This window comes from Punica granatum, chromosome 1, assembly GCF_007655135.1.
Source record: "Punica granatum isolate Tunisia-2019 chromosome 1, ASM765513v2, whole genome shotgun sequence".
NCBI classification, from domain to species: Eukaryota; Viridiplantae; Streptophyta; class Magnoliopsida; order Myrtales; family Lythraceae; genus Punica; species Punica granatum.
In genome coordinates, this window is record NC_045127.1 from 6,723,742 (window position 1) to 6,742,309 (window position 18,568).

Consider the following 18,568-nt stretch of genomic DNA (forward strand, 5'->3'; position numbering starts at 1 on the left):
GGAAATCCTTTATCCTGGTTATTCTACCTTTTGTTGTTAAGGCAAATTCTAGGATGAAATGTTGATTTATGTTTGATGGTGAAACGCTATTTTTTTTCAATCCATCTATTTTGTAAGGCGACAGTTTCGCCTGTATAATTTTTAATTTTGTCTCAAATCTATCGGGGCACATATATAGTAAAGTAAATTTGGAGAGCCGCTTTGGGATTAAAAAAATGTTGATGACGTGGACATGTGGATGACTTGTCGATGATGTGGCCGTATTATAGTGGACCGATTTAGATGAAAAAATCGATTTATACGGGTCGATTTACTTTTGCAACATTCGTATAATAGAACCGATTTACGATTTAATAGAATGGCTCATAGAATCGATTTAATCGTTTTCAAGGATTGCGGGCAAGGCCGGCGGCGGCGGCGGCCACTGGCTTTTGCCCATAAATCGTTTGGTTTACTTTTGCAAAATTCATCTCAATTTACGATTTAATCGATTGGTTCACATGACCGATTTAATCGTTTTCAAGGTAAATTTGCCGCCAAGGCTAGTGGCGGCGGGGCGGCCACTCTGTTTTTGCCATAGATTGTTCGACAAACTTTTGCAACATTCGGTTTTCGTTTTGATTTACGCATTAATCGATGGGTTCATATAATTGATTTAATCATTTTCCCATAATTAAACTGGAAAATGACCTCCCGATAATTATAGGATACATGCAATCAGTTATTTTGATTTCCATTTAGAATTAAACGCTAGCTTGTGTTTCATGGTGGAACACAAATCGCAGCCATTAGATCACACCAACTCTTAACCTCATATGTCTATTATTTACATATTTTACCCCTAGTATTTGTATTCATTTATACTTTCTTTTTACAATTTTTGCCACAATACTATACCATGTTCTCGAATCTACCTTCCACTTGTACCAATCATATTCGACCACTTCATTGTTCATCGCCACATCACTAACTCGGCCATATCACATTAACATCTCATCCATGTGACCACAACATTAGCAGCACCAATAGGAGAACAGGTTCAAACCGATTTACAAGTATTATTCGGTTTACAAACATAAATGGTTTACAATTTTGATTGGTTTTAAACCCAAATCGGTTTTCGGCCGATTAGAAGCAGCCGACAATGGCTTCCAACAAAGGGTCTTTGAACGATGATATCTAACTCGGGGAAAATGTCAATGTTTGTTCGGTGATTGTTTCCGACAATTCGGTTTTGAATAATCATGTCCAACTCAATTTTCCGTGGGCCGTTTAAAAGCAGTCGACAATGACTTCTGACGATGAGGTTTTGAACGATGATATCCAACTCAAGCAACATGTCAATGTTTGATCGTTCTTGTTTTCGACGATTCGATTTTGAACAATCATGTCTATCTCGATAATTTTTCTTTTCTATTTTTATTCCGTTGATGGCTTTATCATTTGCTCTATTAATTTCTAAGGCAGTAGCCAACTACTGTCGACAGCGGTCGGCCGTGACCATTTATGGTCATTGGGGGCCATGTTTTTTGGTTAATTCCGATTACACTTTCATCGATATTTTTTTTCCTGAGCACACTTTCCTAATTTTCTCCCTAAAATCAAGGAAACATAATTTATGCAAAGCAAATTACATGGGTTCCATAATTATCACATGTTAATAAGTAAATAAAATACCTAATTTGTTTGGAAATTAGCGGGATTTCTAATTCGCTCCATCCAACTAACAAATATATGTGATTTTCTGTAAATTATCTGAGATTAATTTACCAGTATTGTTCCCCATAATCACAGTCATCTCGGAACAACTTCCCCTCTCACGTTTGAAACTGGGTGAGATTTGACTTATAATTCGCTCAGACGAATTATCATATTAGGACGAACTAACATATGTGTTTTTCATGGAAATTCTCCAAGATTTATTTACCAGTATTTGTTTCCTAAAATCATGGTCATTTCACGATAACTTTCCCTCCCACGTGAGAGAAGAGCTTTGGCATCGGCGACCAATGAATTCAAACAATAGTAACTGGTGCAATATTTTTAGGCGGGAGAACCAAATCTAATATTTCTCAAAATCCCAAATCCCGACTCATTTAGCTTTGCCCAACATGAATGTTGGGTCAAGCTAATTAATAAAATGAGGGACTAGCTCTATCCATCAGATTGCTTTGAACCAATATATATTATAAGTCGGACTAGTACAAATAAACGTCTATCACGTTACATACCCCTTCCAAATCTCGTAATGAATTAAATATTTAAAGGATGTTCATTTTAGAGATAGCAAACTGATATATTAGAGCTAATATGTCCCATTGCACTATCTATCAATCACCTTGAACTTTATAATTGTAATGTAAAATAACCATATAGCATTCTAGGACCATAATGTCGATTTGCATGTGAAATTCACCCTTAAAACCATTTTTATTGGTTACAAGTTAATACTATGTTTCATTGTTAGTTCGATCTAACTCACTAACTGGGTCGAGCCAACATGTGAATCTATAAAATATTATTCACTTTATGGGTTGGTCTGAACTTGTTCATTGTTAAGGTCGAGCCAACATCATCGTCTTAAATATTACGATTAATTTTTCATAAATGAAAATCAAAATAATTGATTGCATGTATCCCATTATTGTAGGGAGGTCAATTTTCAATTTAATTATGAGAAGTTAAAATCACTTAATTTAATAAAATTTATTATGGGAAGGTATCATCCGACCTAAAAAAAGTTCGCAGTTTACTTATAGGAAGTTAAAATCCCTTAATTTATTGGAATTTATTATGGAAGTTAAGATCCGACTGAATAAAACTTGCAGGCACTAGGATAGAAGGAAGACTTGGGTAGCAGGCGGACTCAGGTTGTCGTCACCTTCGTCATTGAACTTCGACAAAAGCTAGTGGCTACTAATAGCCTTGGGGGCAGTCTTACATTGAAAACAATTAAACCAATCATATCAACCCATTGATTAATGTGTAAATCAAAATGGAAACAAATGTTGCAAAAGTTTGCGAAACAATCTATGGCAAAACCAGAGTGGCTGCCCCGCCGCCACTAGCCTTGGCAGCGGATTTACTTGAAAATGATTAAACCGGTCATATGAACCAATCGATTAAATTGTAAATCAAGATGAATGTTTCAAAAGTAAACCAAACGATCTATGGGCAAAAGCTAGCGGCCGCCATCGCCGTTAATCTTGCCAGTGGTCCTTGAAAACTATTAAACCAATTCTATGAACTATTCTATTAAATCGAAAATCAGTTCTATTAAATTGAATGTTGCAAAAGTAAATTGACCCATATAAATCGGTTTTTTCATCTAAACCGGTCCACTATAATACAGCCACATCATCGACATGTCATCAACATTTCTTTTAACCCTTAGGCAGCCCTCCAAATTTATTTTACTATATATGTGCCCGATAGATTTGAGACGAAATTGAAAGTTATATGTGCGAAAATGTTACCTTACAAAATAGATGGACCGAAAAAAAGAGCGTTTACCATGGAACATAAATCAACATTCCATCATAGAATTTGCCAATATTTTTAATAATGTCTTTTTTTTGTGCTTCCAAATAGTCATTTGCTTCCGTAAAGAACGTATGGTCAAGTCGATCGAGTGGTTGATTTCAACCATTCCATAAGCATAGTTGATCGAGATGAAAGTTATTCCTCGTTTCGATAATAGAGTGCCATGTCCAAATGGGCCAAAATACACGGGGCAACATGGAATCTCAGCCTGAAGGCTAAAAAAAAAAAAAAAACAACAGCAGCAACAACAATTGGACTAATTTGTATGATATCCAATAGTTTCGGGGAGCTTATGCAAATAACCGCAAGACAGGCACTTTGGTCTCTTTCGAGTGGAGGAAGATGCAGCCACCGGTGCCTGCCGGGAACCACCGACCGCCACGCGCTCCATCTCCCCACTCAGAACGATTACGAGAAAGCTCGAGTCGGACCCCATAGAAGGGAAGGGTAGAGATGAAAAACAACTGTACTCGAGCAGCTACTTTCTGGAGCATTCGTCATCATCCTCGTCAGCACGTCGTAGGATGTGGTCACTTCTACGCACCAGAACCCGAACAATGACATGTTTCTTGCTCACCCAATCACTCCTTCCCCTTAGCTTCAACCTCTGTAAACCATCGCCGGTGCTCCACAACAACCTCTCCTCTCTCTTTCTGGTGAGTTTCTCTGCTACCCGCTTGAGCATTCAATGGGTTGATTGATGTGCGGCTGCTGAAACTGAAGCTACGTGCAAAGCCTAGGGGTAGCAATTCGGGAGATTGTTCTTGACGAATGAAATTTAAATATTGAATTGTTCTTGGAGTTTGAGGAAAATATTGCAGTTGGCAACAGTTGCAAAGCCTCTTATCGAATGTAGGTGGAGTTTGTTTTAAGAGGTTGAGTGTGAATATTGTGGTGCTGCTATAGAAACAAGAGATCGTTTATTCTTTTCTTGTACGGTTACGAAGGGCATCTGGTTGAGCATCATGAGCAGGATTAGAATATGCGAGTCTCAGGTTAATTGGAAAACAGAGGCAGACTGGATTCTTGCTCAAAAAGAGAGAAAGCTAGACACAGTAATTTTGAAGTTGATCTGGTCATATTATATATATTGTGTTTGGCTTGAAAGAAATAGAAGGGTTTTCAAGGAGGAGGTGATGTCGGTTTCTTCCATTGTCAAGAGAATATTGTTTTTTGTAAAGGCGATATTGCAGGTTTTCCCTAATCTCAAATACAAGTTAGGAAATACTGTTGTTTGGCTTGCATGCCACTGAGTGTGTTTAACATTGTATGGTTGAAAGTTTGGCATGCATGCCATTGAGTGTGAGTATGTTGTTTGCTCCTCAATGAGTGTTGTACTTGTCTTGCTTGTACATATGATTAATTAAAGTGGAAGTATCATCACTTATCCAAAAAAAGAAACTGAAGCTATGTTAGCCATGTGCGTTTTCAGGGTCTTTCCCGCTATAACCCGAGTTGGGGCCTTGCGACTCGCCCGCTCTGTTCAAGGCCACTCAGTGAGCTGCAAGCAATGGCCGAGGACTCTGTCACGTATCTGACACAGCGAGAAGCTGCTGAGATCGACGAGACCCTCATGGGTCCTCTTGGGTTTAGCATCGATCAGTTGATGGTCAGTTTCCTGAAACGATGAGTTGGTGTTGACTATAGTGTGCATTGGTGTATACTTGCTGCCTGGCTTCAGCTTAAGCATTCACATCAAATGAACTGCTTCACATGGCATTTGAGCCCCCAGACAAATACGGGTTCATGCTAGTTAGAGTAGTTAATGTCCAAAGTGTAATTAGACAACTTCTCCTATTGCCTTTGGCTTAAGCTTCTAGGACATGTTAGCTTCTGAGCATAAATAAAGAACCATGTTTTTGTTGCTTATCCACTCATAATCCTTGGTTTTTTGCCTGAGCTGAGGTACTGCTGATATGTGTGACGAATGTACTCGTTCAGTGCGCTGTCCTTGTCCTATCATCTTTAAGCTTTACAAAGCACTTACTAGCATGATTTTATTATGATGAAAGTATTCCCCCACTATGTTCTAGCACTTAAATATGGGTGTTGCTGCTGATTGAATCAAACTTTTACGAGTTGATTGCATGATGTGGTTGTCTCTTGTAGGAATTGGCTGGCCTGAGTGTGGCAACTTCAATAGCTGAGGTAATGGTTCTACGTGTCTTACTCTCTATTACTAGCTTGTAACATTTTTGTCGATGCACTCGTTGCTCTTTTGCAGTACATTTATTGTCATTTTCTTTGACTGGACCTGTAGTCATCATCTTAAACAAGGATAAAGAATGGGGAATTCCTTAGACTCAGACAGTTGTTGATGTCTCCACTATCTATATTTTTGAGCCCCAAAATCTGCATATCTTGTATTCTCCCCATGATATTCTTAAATAAAGATGTTCTTTATGCTTCATTGAGTATGGTTTCAACTCCATTGCTTAATTAGACTTGAAAATGGCTGATGCAGCAATCATATATACTGCAATAACATATACATAACATTAGTTACTGATTATACACACAAGCATGCACATGTGCACGCTGACTGTTAACAGTTCAGCCTGCCAGAAAATCTCTTGGACAATCCAAGAACATTCTAGTTAGCTAATTGCAGCTGTCCTTCAGTGTTGCAAAATTTTTTATTGGGAAGTCACAAAGTTTTATTGACACTTTATCAGTAGCATGGTATTTCTAGGCCCCTTATTTGCCTGTTTTTAATTGAAATTTCACATATTTAGCCACAATCAGTCTTTCAACCGATGGTCCTATATGTGGGAGGGAATTTGGATTTTAAGAGAGACATAGTTTTCAAAGATAAGCTTCTACATGGGTGGGTGAAAATTTGAAATGAAATTCTTTTGGCAGGTATATAAACCGAGTGAATATAACAAGGTTCTTGCTATTTGTGGGCCTGGTAACAATGGCGGCGATGGGCTTGTAGCTGCTCGTCATTTGTATCATTTTGGTTACAAACCTTGCATTTGTTATCCTAAGCGTACTCCAAAGCCTCTGTACACTGGCCTTGTTACTCAGGTACCAAAGATTGTACCGTTTATCTGAATCATTAGTTTATAGCTATTGACTGAAAGCTGAGTTGATTGTTGACCTCATGGTTTTGCAGCTCGAGTCCCTATCAGTCCCTTTCTTGTCAGTCGAAGATCTTCCCTCAGACTTATCAAAAGACTTCGATATTTTAGTGGATGCAATGTTCGGCTTTTCTTTCCATGGTAATTGTCTTCTTCTCATTACATTATAGAATTTATTCAATGGTTTTTTTATCATATGCGAGAGATATGTGTTATCTAGCTATATGCTGTTTTAAGATTATTCCTAACGTTATCCTATTGTCCTGTATCACTTCTGATAATTAGGGAGATGAATACTGGATTTAGTTGTTCGGCCTAATGTGAGTGACGGCTATCGTTCTCTCACGCCTTTTGAGAAGTTTCATTGCCATGATCCTAATCTGCTGAATCTGAAAAGGCAGTGTAAATAAAAATGCAGTCCAGTATGAATTACGGAAGGAACAAAAGATTAATATTTGTAATAAATAGTTGAAGTGGAAGTTTCTGTGGTAGTAATAGTGATATCTGATGACAAATGCATGATCTTTATACGGTGCTTCTCACAATTCTTATTTGATCTTTCATGATGCTTGCCCTCGAACACATTCTTCAGGTGCCCCAAGGCCACCTTTTGACAACCTGATCCAAAGGCTGGTTAGCTTGAACAGAGGTGATGTTGCAGGCAGAAAATCTCCTGTAATTGTTTCTGTAGATATTCCTTCTGGATGGCATGTTGAGGAAGGAGATGCTGGTGGTGAAGGAATCAAACCTGACATGTTGGTATGTTCCTTAGAGAGGCACAATGGTGTTTCATTTTTAAATTCAGAATTCATCAGCTAAAGTTTTAACATTAGTCATGCTAGTTTTTTCAACCGATATGCAACTTCATATATTCCAGGTTTCTTTAACTGCACCGAAGCTGGGGGCAAAGCAGTTTCGTGGTCCCCACCACTTTCTAGGCGGTAGATTTGTCCCTCCAGCTATTGCAGAAAAATGTAGGCTTCATCTTCCCCCATATCCCGGAACTTCCATGTGTGTCCGCATTGGTAAGGTCCGAAAAATTGACATCTCAGCAATGAGGGAAACCTATGTTTCTCCTGAGTTTCTTGAAGATCAGGTTGAGGCCAATCCTTTTGATCAGGTACTGGAGTACAATTTGAGGTCTCATTAATATCAAGAAAACATATACAAAATGTTATTGAAAATTTCCGTATTCAGGTATTCGAGGACCTGTACAACAGACTGTTAATATCTGAGATGCAACCAAAATGAGCATAATCATGATTGGAATGCCTACACGCGGGCGGTTTTGTGTTTGTAGCTAAGCTGCTGAGTTGTGTTCAGATATACATTTTGTCAACTGTATAATTGCCAGAGAATTAGCTGATTTTTATTATCTTTTACTTGGTCTTGTCTCCGGGGTAGTTTGTTGTAATGAGCTTGGACCTGTTATGGTGGTTTAATATATTCTGCTGTTGCTTTGCAGTTCAACAAGTGGTTTGAAGATGCAGTGGCTGCTGGGTTGAGGGAACCAAATGCAATGGCATTGTCAACTGCTGGAAAGAATGGAAAGCCGTAAGTTCTTTTACTTATTTATATTTTGGGGCTTTTCCCATATAACCAGATAATTATGTGCCTCTTCTCGAAGCCCATGTGTCAGCCATAAGTTTGCCAGTCTTCTGTCTTTCAATTACCTGTTTGGCTCTCTACTGTATCTACAAACTTCAGATGATCTTATTTTCGTTTTGTTTGTATTCATATAAATTTGTCTATTTGTAACCCACGATTTTGTTGTAACTTCCATACATCATTCGAGAACTTAACCAATTAGACTAGCGTCACATAATTTATTTACTGGTATAAATGATGTATTTTCCTAAAGTTCCTTATGTTAATTCATCCAGAAAAGATGGAAGAGTCTGTAAAGTTCATTATTACTTGGTTGCTCTCTACCTTAACTTGTGTATTACTATTTTGTACAGATCTTCTCGAATGGTGCTGCTTAAAGGAGTTGATAAGGATGGATTTGTTTGGTTAGTCTTTTGTGGTGCTATATTATGCCTTGCTTGCTTTTCTTCATGGAGAGTATTGATCTTTCTTTTCTGGACTTGATGCTAATATTTTTCAGTGCAGGTACACCAATTATGGAAGCCAAAAGGCACGCGAACTGTCCGAAAATCCTTGGGCGTCACTTCTTTTTTACTGGGATGGTCTTAACCGCCAGGTAACTCATCTAGTTCCATGTAATATTATACTTATTAAGGCCAAAATCCCTACTTTTCGGAATCACACTGTCGCAGGCTGGTGAGTAGCTTGGTCATGGGTGTTAACTGAGATCCAATATGTAGTACTGGACGAATAAAATAGCCTAAAAGGTCCTTGTACAAATATACACTCAATAAATTAGAGGAAATGAGTATGTCAATTCAATGGGTCCTCAGCCAATATGGCAATGGCTCTTTTCATTAGAATTGGACTGACTAGATAGTAGATTCCAGCCTAAGCAAACTAGACAAACCCGGCGGTTTATCTTTTCTGCTGAAAGAGATGATGATTGCCTTTTATTTTTTTCAAAACTATCTCGTGAAAGAAATAATTTTCCATGAGTCTGCATATATCTTGTGATTCCAGTATCTTCCAAGAAGTTGTCAGTTGTCACTGATTAGCACTAGATATATTGTAATGTCCTATTGTAAAATAATTGTCAGATGTTTATTCAGTAAAATACTTATATATTACAGACAGATCTCATCTTACTCTCTACTATTTTTCCAAGTCGTTTACATACAGTTATATTCACCACTCCTGGAGGATTATCTTTACTGATATAAACTTTGATTTCTAGGTAAGAGTGGAGGGATCAGTTGAGAAAGTCCCTGACCAAGAATCCGAGCAATACTTTCATAGTCGTCCTCGAGGGAGTCAAATTGGAGCAGTTGTCAGTAATCAAGTAAGTTTTTTTTTTGGCTGAGTAAGTAATCAAGTAAGTCTTCTATAAGAAGCTAATGAATATATGGAGATTATAGACAGCACGACAAAGTCTTGACATTTTCTGGGATTTCCTCCAGAGTTCAGTTGTTCCTGGAAGACAGGCCCTGCGCCAACAATATACAGAAATAGAGGAGAAGTTTTCAAACATGTAAGATTTAACATTTTAAATTATTTTTACTTTTTCGTATATCTAGATACTTGATACTGCAAACACATATTATATGGGCTTAGAAAGTAAAAATTTCTTGTTGGTATAAATGTGTTGAAATTCCAGATGGTGCAATAACTGAGTAGATTACTCTAAAGCGTGATGGTTTAAGTAAGAAAGAACACGAGAAATAAAGAAATTCCCTTTCTTCTCTTAGAATGAACAATGAGTAAGAGGAGCTAAATGTGCTTGCTCTCAATTTTTGCTATGATCAGGAGCGTGATTCCGAAACCCAAACACTGGGGAGGATACAGACTGAAGCCTGAGCTTTTCGAGTTTTGGCAAGGGCAGCCTTCTCGTTTGCATGATAGGTTCGTCTCTCTTTCATCATTCCCCCATGGGAATGGATCATGCTCATCTAATCCAATTATTATGGAATGTTCTCCACTAGTCATTCTTGTACACATTTCACATTGTCCATTCATCAGAGTAACCTATGAATGTTCTGTTGATAGGTTGCAGTATTCACCTCAAGAGATTGATGGGAAACGTGTGTGGAAAATTGTCCGTTTGGCTCCCTGACTATCGGCTTTGGCTTCATCTTTGTGAAAATCTCAGGATCTCAGTCAAGTTGCTTCTGTAACGAATAAGCAGGTACTCCTCTGATATTACCTCAGGTTAACAAGGCTTTTGACTAAACCTCGATGATCCTCGATCATTATCCTGGTCGTCATTGCATCATCGAAATCTTTGTGCGTTGCATGATTAGAGATTGACTCGTCCATTAATAAGAATATATTCTCCTCTTGTACTCATGGAAAACTCCAAATACAGGGAAATCACTTTTCTTTTAGTTGCAGTGGCATGGCAAATCATTTGGCATGCCTTGATAAACCTTATTCCTAGAAATAAAAAATAAAAAAAAATTAGTGGGTTAGCTGTGAGTTGACTACTCGATAATTCACTCACGGCACGTTTGGTCCGAGCGACCGAAAGCAAATGAAATGGAGCCATTGCATAGTGTAAGTCCTGGATCCGTTGCGTTTCTATGCTTTGATCACGCCATCAGTTTTGTATAAGTTATTTTATACTCAGATGTCAATTATTTTTTTTCTTGGATTGACTCTATTTGTCGGCTTAGTAAAAAGCATGTTCCCAAATGGATCTTCTCTTTATGGGATGGTTCTTAATGCTAAAGGACAGTTGGGGTTTACATGAGGGCGATGCGCCGTATTTTTGAGTCGGGTCCACTGTGAGAAAAACATGGGAACATTGAAGATCCCGACCACTTAATATCGGCTCGAGCTGTTCTATTTCCGATCTTATATTCGTGGAACAGATTGGAGGGTTGTCACAATCTGATAGGACGTTGATGAGGCAATAACGACCACAGATTAATCTCGATGCGTGTTTGAGGAAAACGAAGTTCCTGTATGCCCCGGATGGTTATATATGATTACGAGGTCGGGCGAGATCTAATTGTGCATCGGGTAATTTCGATAATAGTCAAATCTGCCTTGAGCTATGAATCTTTGTAGGTGACCTAAATCACTTGGATTAGTCTTCTATGTAATTTGACATGTGATGTGAGAGATCAGTTATCTTGATTTGTGAGATCTAATCCTGCCTTCCATAATAATTAAAAGGAAATATAAAAAGGAAGAAGAAAAGAGAGAGATAAAAAGTCTTTGGTCAAACATTCTTATTGGGCGATCTAGGATTACATTTCTTTGACAGTTTGACATAGACATAAGAAAAGCAGTTAATTATATGAAGAAATTCGGAAAAAAAAAAGACTTTCTTTTCTTTTAGCCTCGACTTTCTTCATGTATTATAAAATCAGGAAAATCTTTAACTGGCGGGGATAATTATTCTTATAATTTTCTCGGCCAATATTTCAAATATTTTCTTAAAAAAAAAATTTGTTGGCAGCTGCAAAATTTGAATCGTTGGCATGATCCTCAACGAAAGGGTTGAAACCTCGTTTGGTCGTACATGGATGAGTAGACAATTTAGGTTTATGTCACAACATGATTCCAGTTGGTGTCGAGTTATGGCGATGTATAAGGTGTTTGTCGATTAAAACAAGTGTAGTTAACAAACTCCAAAAATTGCCTACTGGCTCATGTAAGTTTACAAGGGCAAATAGGAACGAGTATAGTGGGGCTCTTGCTCGACCAAAGGATGTTGTGGAATAACTGAATCCTCGCCGAATTATGAGAGAGAAAAAATTTACTCTTGGAAACTATGAAATTAATGTTCTGTATTAAATGTCTAATATCTCGATATGTTGTCCCCTTTGTAGTAGTAGTAGTAATAATAATAATATGATATTCTGAAATTAATGCAGATAGAGGGAATTTAATATGTTTGAGGAGCAATTAAATGTACCCCAACTCCCACACTGTACACGAGGCCCCCAGGTTTGTCTTGGCCCTTCAGAGGGCCCACACCACATTCAAATGATCAGGTTGTGGTCCCACCTTGAGATGGGCAGTCACCAATCAGCCCAAAGCATCTGAACTCTGTCAGCCCAAACTCGACTCTTTCGCCCCTTTATATAATCAATCATCAAATAATAAGATTTAAGCTTGGAAATTAATGATCCACGTGATCACCAAACTGCGTCAACTTAATGCCCCCCCCCCAAAAAAAATTATTATATTTTTTTTCCTATTTCCTTTCTGAATACATCGGAAATTTCCTTCGAAAACGATACCGAATTGCACCGTACACTTTTTCTCAAGGGGGGCAAGCCGAAGACAATGACGCCTTGCACCGAAGGAAAGGAAAGGAAAGGGATGGAAGAACCAAAGGATAGGGGGGGGGGGGGGGGGGGGGGGGGGGGGCCCGGGACTCAATCATAGAGCATGTCAATTTTAATGTATATGTATATGGGTGAGATGAGAAAGCAAAGGCTGTAGTTCATCGGGTCATCCTAGAAAAGGGCTGACCGTTCCTCCCACCATAATAATAACAATAATAATACAATACAAAATGGATAAGAAAGCCATAGCCAAGTCTCTTCCATCCCCATTGTCATCTTATCCTTTTCCTTTATCTCCACCCGGGATCCGTACACCATGACTGACCTAGTCGCGGAATCGAAAGGTAATCATTGATCTATAGCGTCGATCGATTGAGTTCATTGATCTTATTTTTCGGCGTCGGAACAGAACAGGAAGATAAGGGGAGATTGGTCCCCTCGCTATGGCTGCTTACAACTAAGAAGACAAAGGGAAGTGAGCAAAGCTCTGTTCCCCATTTGCTCTCATTCCAAATTCGCATAGTCAGATCCCACTCCCACTATATGAATCTCTCTTTTAACAATCAACTGAAAAAGGGTATGATCTTCAATCGGAAAAAGGGGGTCAATGAATATACTGGATAAGGGGTATAAAAAGCAAAGATCCTCCGGTACAGCGGCTTCGATACGTATCGTACCAAAAGGACCACCGCATCAGTACTTGCACAGCCAGATCTATCGCGCGAAATGAGAATCAAAGAGGGAGTAGAATGATAACAAGTTCCAGATTGAGCGGATTAGTCTTGTATGACGGTCTAGTTCGGGAAAATTTCTGCTCCTTCGTGCCAAACGCGTCATTAAGATCGGGACCCCATGAGGCGGGGCCTCCAACATGTACCTGTACGACACTTTCCACGCATAATTGATGGGTGGGGCGTCTCAAACAGTCAATTTGGTGAATCCAACATTTAGGAAAAATAATTGAGGCCAAAAGGGGAGGAAGAGAAAATAAAAAGGAAAAAGACATGGAAGTCCCCACATTAGTATAGTTACATGGTCCATCTGAATAAAATTTTTTTGCTGGGCATTTATTATCCACTCACATTGCTAACAGTAACAACAATGATGGAATTCAACAACAGTCAGGGAGAGGGGGGAAAAAAGGGGCTACAACAACATTATGTGAGACAACTAAGGAAAAACCAAACATTTTCAGGAAGGGGGGGGGGGGGGGAAAAAAAAAAAAAGGCCGAGGACATCAGCTATCATCAGTTCTAACCATTTTAACTAAAACTAGGAATACAAGAGAAACATCAGAAGGGGCAAAAAAAAGAATTATCTCGCGAAAGAGGCTGACCGCTCGCTCGTCCGATATCCTCCCTTTTATCCTCTTCTTTTTATGTCGAATGAATAAGAGCGTAGGGGTGAAAGAAAAAGAGAAAATCTGAACACGTACCATTACAACATCTTCGTGCAGCCCGTTATTTTGCAAGATCCATCTGCTTGAGATTCATATTCTTCTCGTAGCTTCATTTGCCGAGCAAGGGCAGAATTTTACAAGGTGGAAGCACCTTTTTTGCGGGTTTATGTAAAACTCACCCGCAAAACTCGAGCTTTCCTTCCATGGCATGGAGTAATCAAGATGAACCCAACCGACTTGGCTGCCAGGCTATAATATGGTCACGGACTCGGATGTGTCGTTCCTAGGCCCATCGAGGGACCTGTACATGTAGAGCACATCGACCGCGCCATCATCCATCTTCTCGTTCCCTTCGTAACTTAGCAGCTCAACGACAAGCCGCGGCAATGCACGGGCGACTTCTCGGCAACCCTGACGGGATAAATGGCAAGAGGACATCCAAAGAAATCTCATGTTGTAGTAGTGGTGCAGCCCAGAGAGAAGGGCCGCATCCCCGAATGGGCTATCCCGAATCTCAAGCTTCTGCAAATTATGACAACCCTCGAGCACGTACTTAAGGCCAGTATCGCTGTCTCCGGCAAAGGCCACTGAAAGGGTCCTGACCAATTTCCCATACTTCCCAATGTAGGCAAAGGCCCTGTCTGTCATAAGGCCCGATGTGGCCAGTCGGGTGAGCTTCTTGCAGTTCATGACAATGGCCCCGAACCCTTCGTCCATGGGCTCTCTTGTCACATAATCAGGCTGGTGCCGGCCCATTATGCAGAGCCTGAACACGACAAGGTCAGGGCAGTTCTTGGACATGGCAATCACAGCGGCATTCGTCATACGCTGGCAGAAGTATAAAATAGATTCCAGCTTTGGACACCCCTCAGAGATTGCCTGGAGGCCTACCTCAGAGACGGGCCCTTCAGCATCCTCCTGAGGATCAAAAGGGAAAACCCGAAGCTCCCTCAGGTCCGGGCATGCGGCAGCCACAGCCTTGAGCCCCTCATCACACACAGAATCAAGAACCTGCATAATCACAAAGATGAGAAAGCTTCTTAGTCCACGTTATTTTTTGCATAAAAGGGAAGAAAATCAACATAAAAGAATATGCAGCTCATTTACCCAGAGTACTTGGAGTTTACGGCATTGACATATGATCGGCTTCAGCTGTTCCACATTGATATTGGCATGGCTCAGATTCAGCGACACGAGATTTGCGCAAACTGGGTAGATAGCAGGCAGATATTCCGGCACAATTTCCCTGAACCCAGAAAGACAGACTAAAGATTTACAGGCAGAGAAGGCTGACGCATAATCGTATTCCTGATCGCTGGCACCCTGAGCTTCTGAGGGTCCAAATGCACCGGTCCCGAGATGCGTGAGCTGCGGAGCTCTCACCATTAACCGATATAACTGTCCTAATGAGACTTCACGGTTCAGTCGAAGCTTCTTCAATGCCGGGGACCTCGCCACCAAACTCTCCAATGCCTCAAAGTTTATTGGGCATTCTACATAATCGAAAATGAGAGATTCGAGACAGGTTTCTCCCTCCGGGAAACAAGATATCCAATCCACACCATCATTCATAACCTCAGTATCACTTAGGTCAAGAACTCTGAGTTGACTGGAAAACATGAAAAAATCCAACAAGACATAAATCATCCACAAGCCCAAAATTCACATTACCCAAAAAAACACCCAACCAGTTCACTGTCCATACTCCAAGGAACATATATGACTTCAAGTTCCATATCATCACCAAAAGGGAATGAGTTTCTCGGTGAAAAGCAAATTAGTATTGGCAAACAGCAGTCTCTGGTAATTCATGTTCCAATTCATTGTAAATCTGTGCCGACTACAGTCCTTACTAAATTTGGGAGATAACAAGTTTATTGCAAAAGCAAGTCAAATCATAATTCTGACATCCACTAAACAGAAAGCCATTGCATCAATAACTGCTTGAACAAAGATATCGAGCGACTCCAAAGCTTCAAAAAAGAGAATGAGCAAAGGGAATCACAAATTGTGCAGAGAAATAACACGTCACGCGGAAAAGGCAAGATCATTTTCTCAAACGACATAAAGAAATTTCTAATCATTCAACATCAATAACCCAAAGGAACATCTGAGGAAAAAATTTCCATCTCCAAAGATCCACATTTTACCTGCACTTGCTGGCGATAGCTGCAAGTCCACCGGTCCCAAACCCATCACAGCACACCAGCTCCAGCTCCTTGAACCCGACGAACGAGTCTCCAAGCAGGCATAGATCCCTGTCTGTGAGGGACATCCGCTTCAAGTACACTCTCTCGAGCCAGGGGTACGCCTTGCCCATCGTAGCCACCCACGGTCCGAAGTGGGCCCCCCAGTTCAGCGGCATGAGGTTGAAGTCCGCGAACCTGGGCCGCCCCTTTATCGCCACCGACCTGAAAGTAGCAGACCCAAACGAGTGAGCCGTGAGTATCCTAATTCCGGGCCAAGTCCTCGATAGGCATAGGCAAACGAATTACAAGATTATGATTATTGGTGGATAGGTAAAAGTGTACAACTACAACAGTAGGCGGAATAATTACTCGGGCAAGGCTCCTAGTACTTACCGGTCCTAGTCCTAGTACAGATACTGTTTGTCACCGTGTCCATATGTAAGGTGTGATATGATTACCGACATGTAATCAGGGAGCTGACCTGACACGGGGGAAGCGGGCGGTGACGCGGGAAGGGGAGACAGAGTAGCAGTTGCCGATGAAGACGTGGGACCGGGTGAGGGCCTCGGTGCGGTACCAGGACTTGCAGACGAGGGAGGCGGCGTTGCGGTCCCTGCGGGCAGTGAGGAACTGGAGGACGTGCTCCAGGACGATCTCGAGGACCCGGTCGGGGTGGGGGCTGGGGTGGACGGCTGCGCAGTTCCGGGTCTTCTTGGATCCGGGATCCGGCGGTTGGGGACGGCCGGGCTCGTCATCCTCGGACATTGTCTCGGCGGGGCTGGGGCTGCAGTGGTTCTGGTGGTGGTGGTGGAGGTGGTTGTTCTCTGACATGGTAAAGGCTGAAGCTTTGATGGGTCTCTGTCTCAAGATTGGATCTTGATTTAGATCATTAGGTCAGAGAGACAGAGAGACAGAGAGAGAGAGGAAGGAGGGAGAAGAAAGGGATTAGTTTAATTGGTTGGATTGATGGAGGAAGTGGAGAGGGAAGGGGGAAGATGGGAAGAAAGAGAGGGTTTTCTTCCTCCTTCTTCCTGCTCTGCTCTGCTATGCTATGTTCTGTTCTGTTCTGTTCTGTTCATTGGGATTTTTGGGGTTTCTACCTTTTTTATTACTCTCTCTCTCTTTCTCTCTCTAACTCAACTCCATGATAGATATGATATGATATGATCTCTTTCTCTCTCTATCTGTGTCTCATGTCTGAACTATCCAATGGGTCTCCACTCTTTCTCCTCCCTGCATTATTTGCCTCCTTGCTTGCCCCAACCCCCCTCCCTTTACCTTTTCCTTGTCCTCTTACCAACCCTAAAAATATAAACAATTAAAATAACTTAATTATACAAACATAAATAAAATTAAATGAATGATCAGTCCTCGTAAACATTACGGTAGTAATTTAATCGACAAACATGTAATTACAACCGATCCGACACCCGATGTGATCGTCATGCAGAAGACGACGATTCGGGGATTCGAACTCAATCACCGATGTGAACTCTCTATCTGTGCAAGTCATGGTAGCCTACGGCTCGACTGGCTCCATCCTTTGTGATTGTTGATATATGTTCGTCCGTTATTTCTTATCGTTTCAAATATGAAATCTCATAGTCGCCGAATATTCTTCAGAAAGAAAAAGATTGGGAGTAAAATGTTTGTACATTGAATGTAAATCAGTATTTATTTCTTTGAACTCATTACCCGCATCTTGTTGATGTAACATGCCGTCTTCCTTAATCTCGATTGCACAATTTTCGGGTGATTAAAGCTAGTAATTTAAAACAAAGTAGATTCGGATAAAGCAAAGTGAAGAATGAAGGAGAGCGTGATGATGGCTTGTAATCCAAGAGAAGTGAAAATACTTTTTAGAGGGAGAATCGGATGAGTGGTGTGGTAATAATTATTGGAGAAAGCCATTATTATTGAAATTTAAATATGCTGTTTCTTTCTCTTTTTTTTTTGTTAATAAATTTTTACTGGTTTAAAAAAACTTGATGGGGAACCTAATATTGGCTTGCTAACTCTTAAAAGGAAGAGGTCTTTTACAAGTGCGACTCGAACTCCCCATGATGAGTGATATAAACATGCCATTATTTTATCATTCCTTGACAATAGCATTACCCTAAAAACAAAACAAAACAAAACAAAATTAAATTGTATAGTCAAAGGTATGGACAAAATTTCCAGGGAGTTGGTATGTATAAATCAATCACAGGCCAACTGGAGGTTCAATGATTTCATATAAAAAATATGTGTCACAGTTTGCATGCCGGGACTAATATTCCATTCCCTTTCGTAAAACGAGTGCCGTCTTTCTGGAATCACGAGACAAAAGCTCGTTCGGGATTTCAAATTTATCTGCCTAATTGGTAGAATGGATTGAAAGTGACTGCTCTGTGAATTATTTTAACGATAACGTAAACTCTTTGCTCCTTTGTTTTTAGGGAGATGACTCGTGGATCTAGAAGACGATTA

General features: G+C 40.4%; 2 protein-coding genes across 3 annotated transcripts; one reads left to right on the top strand and one right to left on the bottom strand.

The window, feature by feature from the left end:
• The first annotated feature begins 3,881 nt into the window (after positions 1 to 3,881).
• On the top strand, positions 3,882 to 10,859 carry LOC116192351 (pyridoxine/pyridoxamine 5'-phosphate oxidase 1, chloroplastic). Of its 2 annotated transcripts, none has more exons than XM_031520888.1 (14): positions 3,882 to 4,199; positions 4,976 to 5,152; positions 5,653 to 5,691; positions 6,406 to 6,573; positions 6,662 to 6,767; positions 7,219 to 7,385; positions 7,504 to 7,746; positions 8,092 to 8,180; positions 8,588 to 8,638; positions 8,739 to 8,829; positions 9,451 to 9,555; positions 9,674 to 9,744; positions 10,020 to 10,115; positions 10,260 to 10,859. In XM_031520888.1, exons 1-14 carry the CDS (start codon positions 4,068 to 4,070, stop codon positions 10,324 to 10,326), a joined length of 1,602 nt encoding a protein of 533 aa, XP_031376748.1. In that variant the 5' UTR covers positions 3,882 to 4,067; the 3' UTR covers positions 10,327 to 10,859. The 2 variants fall into 2 exon arrangements, with proteins under 2 accessions (XP_031376748.1, XP_031376749.1); XM_031520889.1 differs by having other exon boundaries at positions 4,026 to 4,199; positions 4,960 to 5,152.
• A 2,680-nt stretch (positions 10,860 to 13,539) lies between these two features.
• On the bottom strand, positions 13,540 to 17,264 carry LOC116212729 (transport inhibitor response 1-like protein). The gene is made up of 4 exons (XM_031547392.1): positions 16,581 to 17,264; positions 16,061 to 16,321; positions 15,018 to 15,519; positions 13,540 to 14,921 (listed from the first exon to the last, which is right to left on the bottom strand). The coding sequence occupies exons 1-4, from the start codon at positions 16,928 to 16,930 to the stop codon at positions 14,160 to 14,162; spliced, it is 1,875 nt and encodes a 624-aa protein (XP_031403252.1). The 5' UTR covers positions 16,931 to 17,264; the 3' UTR covers positions 13,540 to 14,159.
• Between the last annotated feature and the right edge of the window lie 1,304 nt (positions 17,265 to 18,568).

What these genes read in the sequence shown, in the direction of transcription:
- LOC116192351 (XM_031520888.1), top strand. Translation starts at nt 4,068, where the DNA reads ATGTGGTCACTTCTACGCACCAGAACCCGAACAATGACATGTTTCTTG. An exon ending in ACACTGGCCTTGTTACTCAG is followed by an intron (nt 6,574 to 6,661) that starts GTACCAAAGATT and finishes ATGGTTTTGCAG; the next exon opens with CTCGAGTCCCTATCAGTCCC. An exon ending in GAGCAGTTGTCAGTAATCAA is followed by an intron (nt 9,556 to 9,673) that starts GTAAGTTTTTTT and finishes GATTTCCTCCAG; the next exon opens with AGTTCAGTTGTTCCTGGAAG.
- LOC116212729 (XM_031547392.1), bottom strand. Translation starts at nt 16,930, where the DNA reads ATGTCAGAGAACAACCACCTCCACCACCACCACCAGAACCACTGCAGC. An exon ending in GCCCGCTTCCCCCGTGTCAG is followed by an intron (nt 16,322 to 16,580) that starts GTCAGCTCCCTG and finishes TGCTACTTTCAG; the next exon opens with GTCGGTGGCGATAAAGGGGC. An exon ending in GCTATCGCCAGCAAGTGCAG is followed by an intron (nt 15,520 to 16,060) that starts GTAAAATGTGGA and finishes CATGTTTTCCAG; the next exon opens with TCAACTCAGAGTTCTTGACC.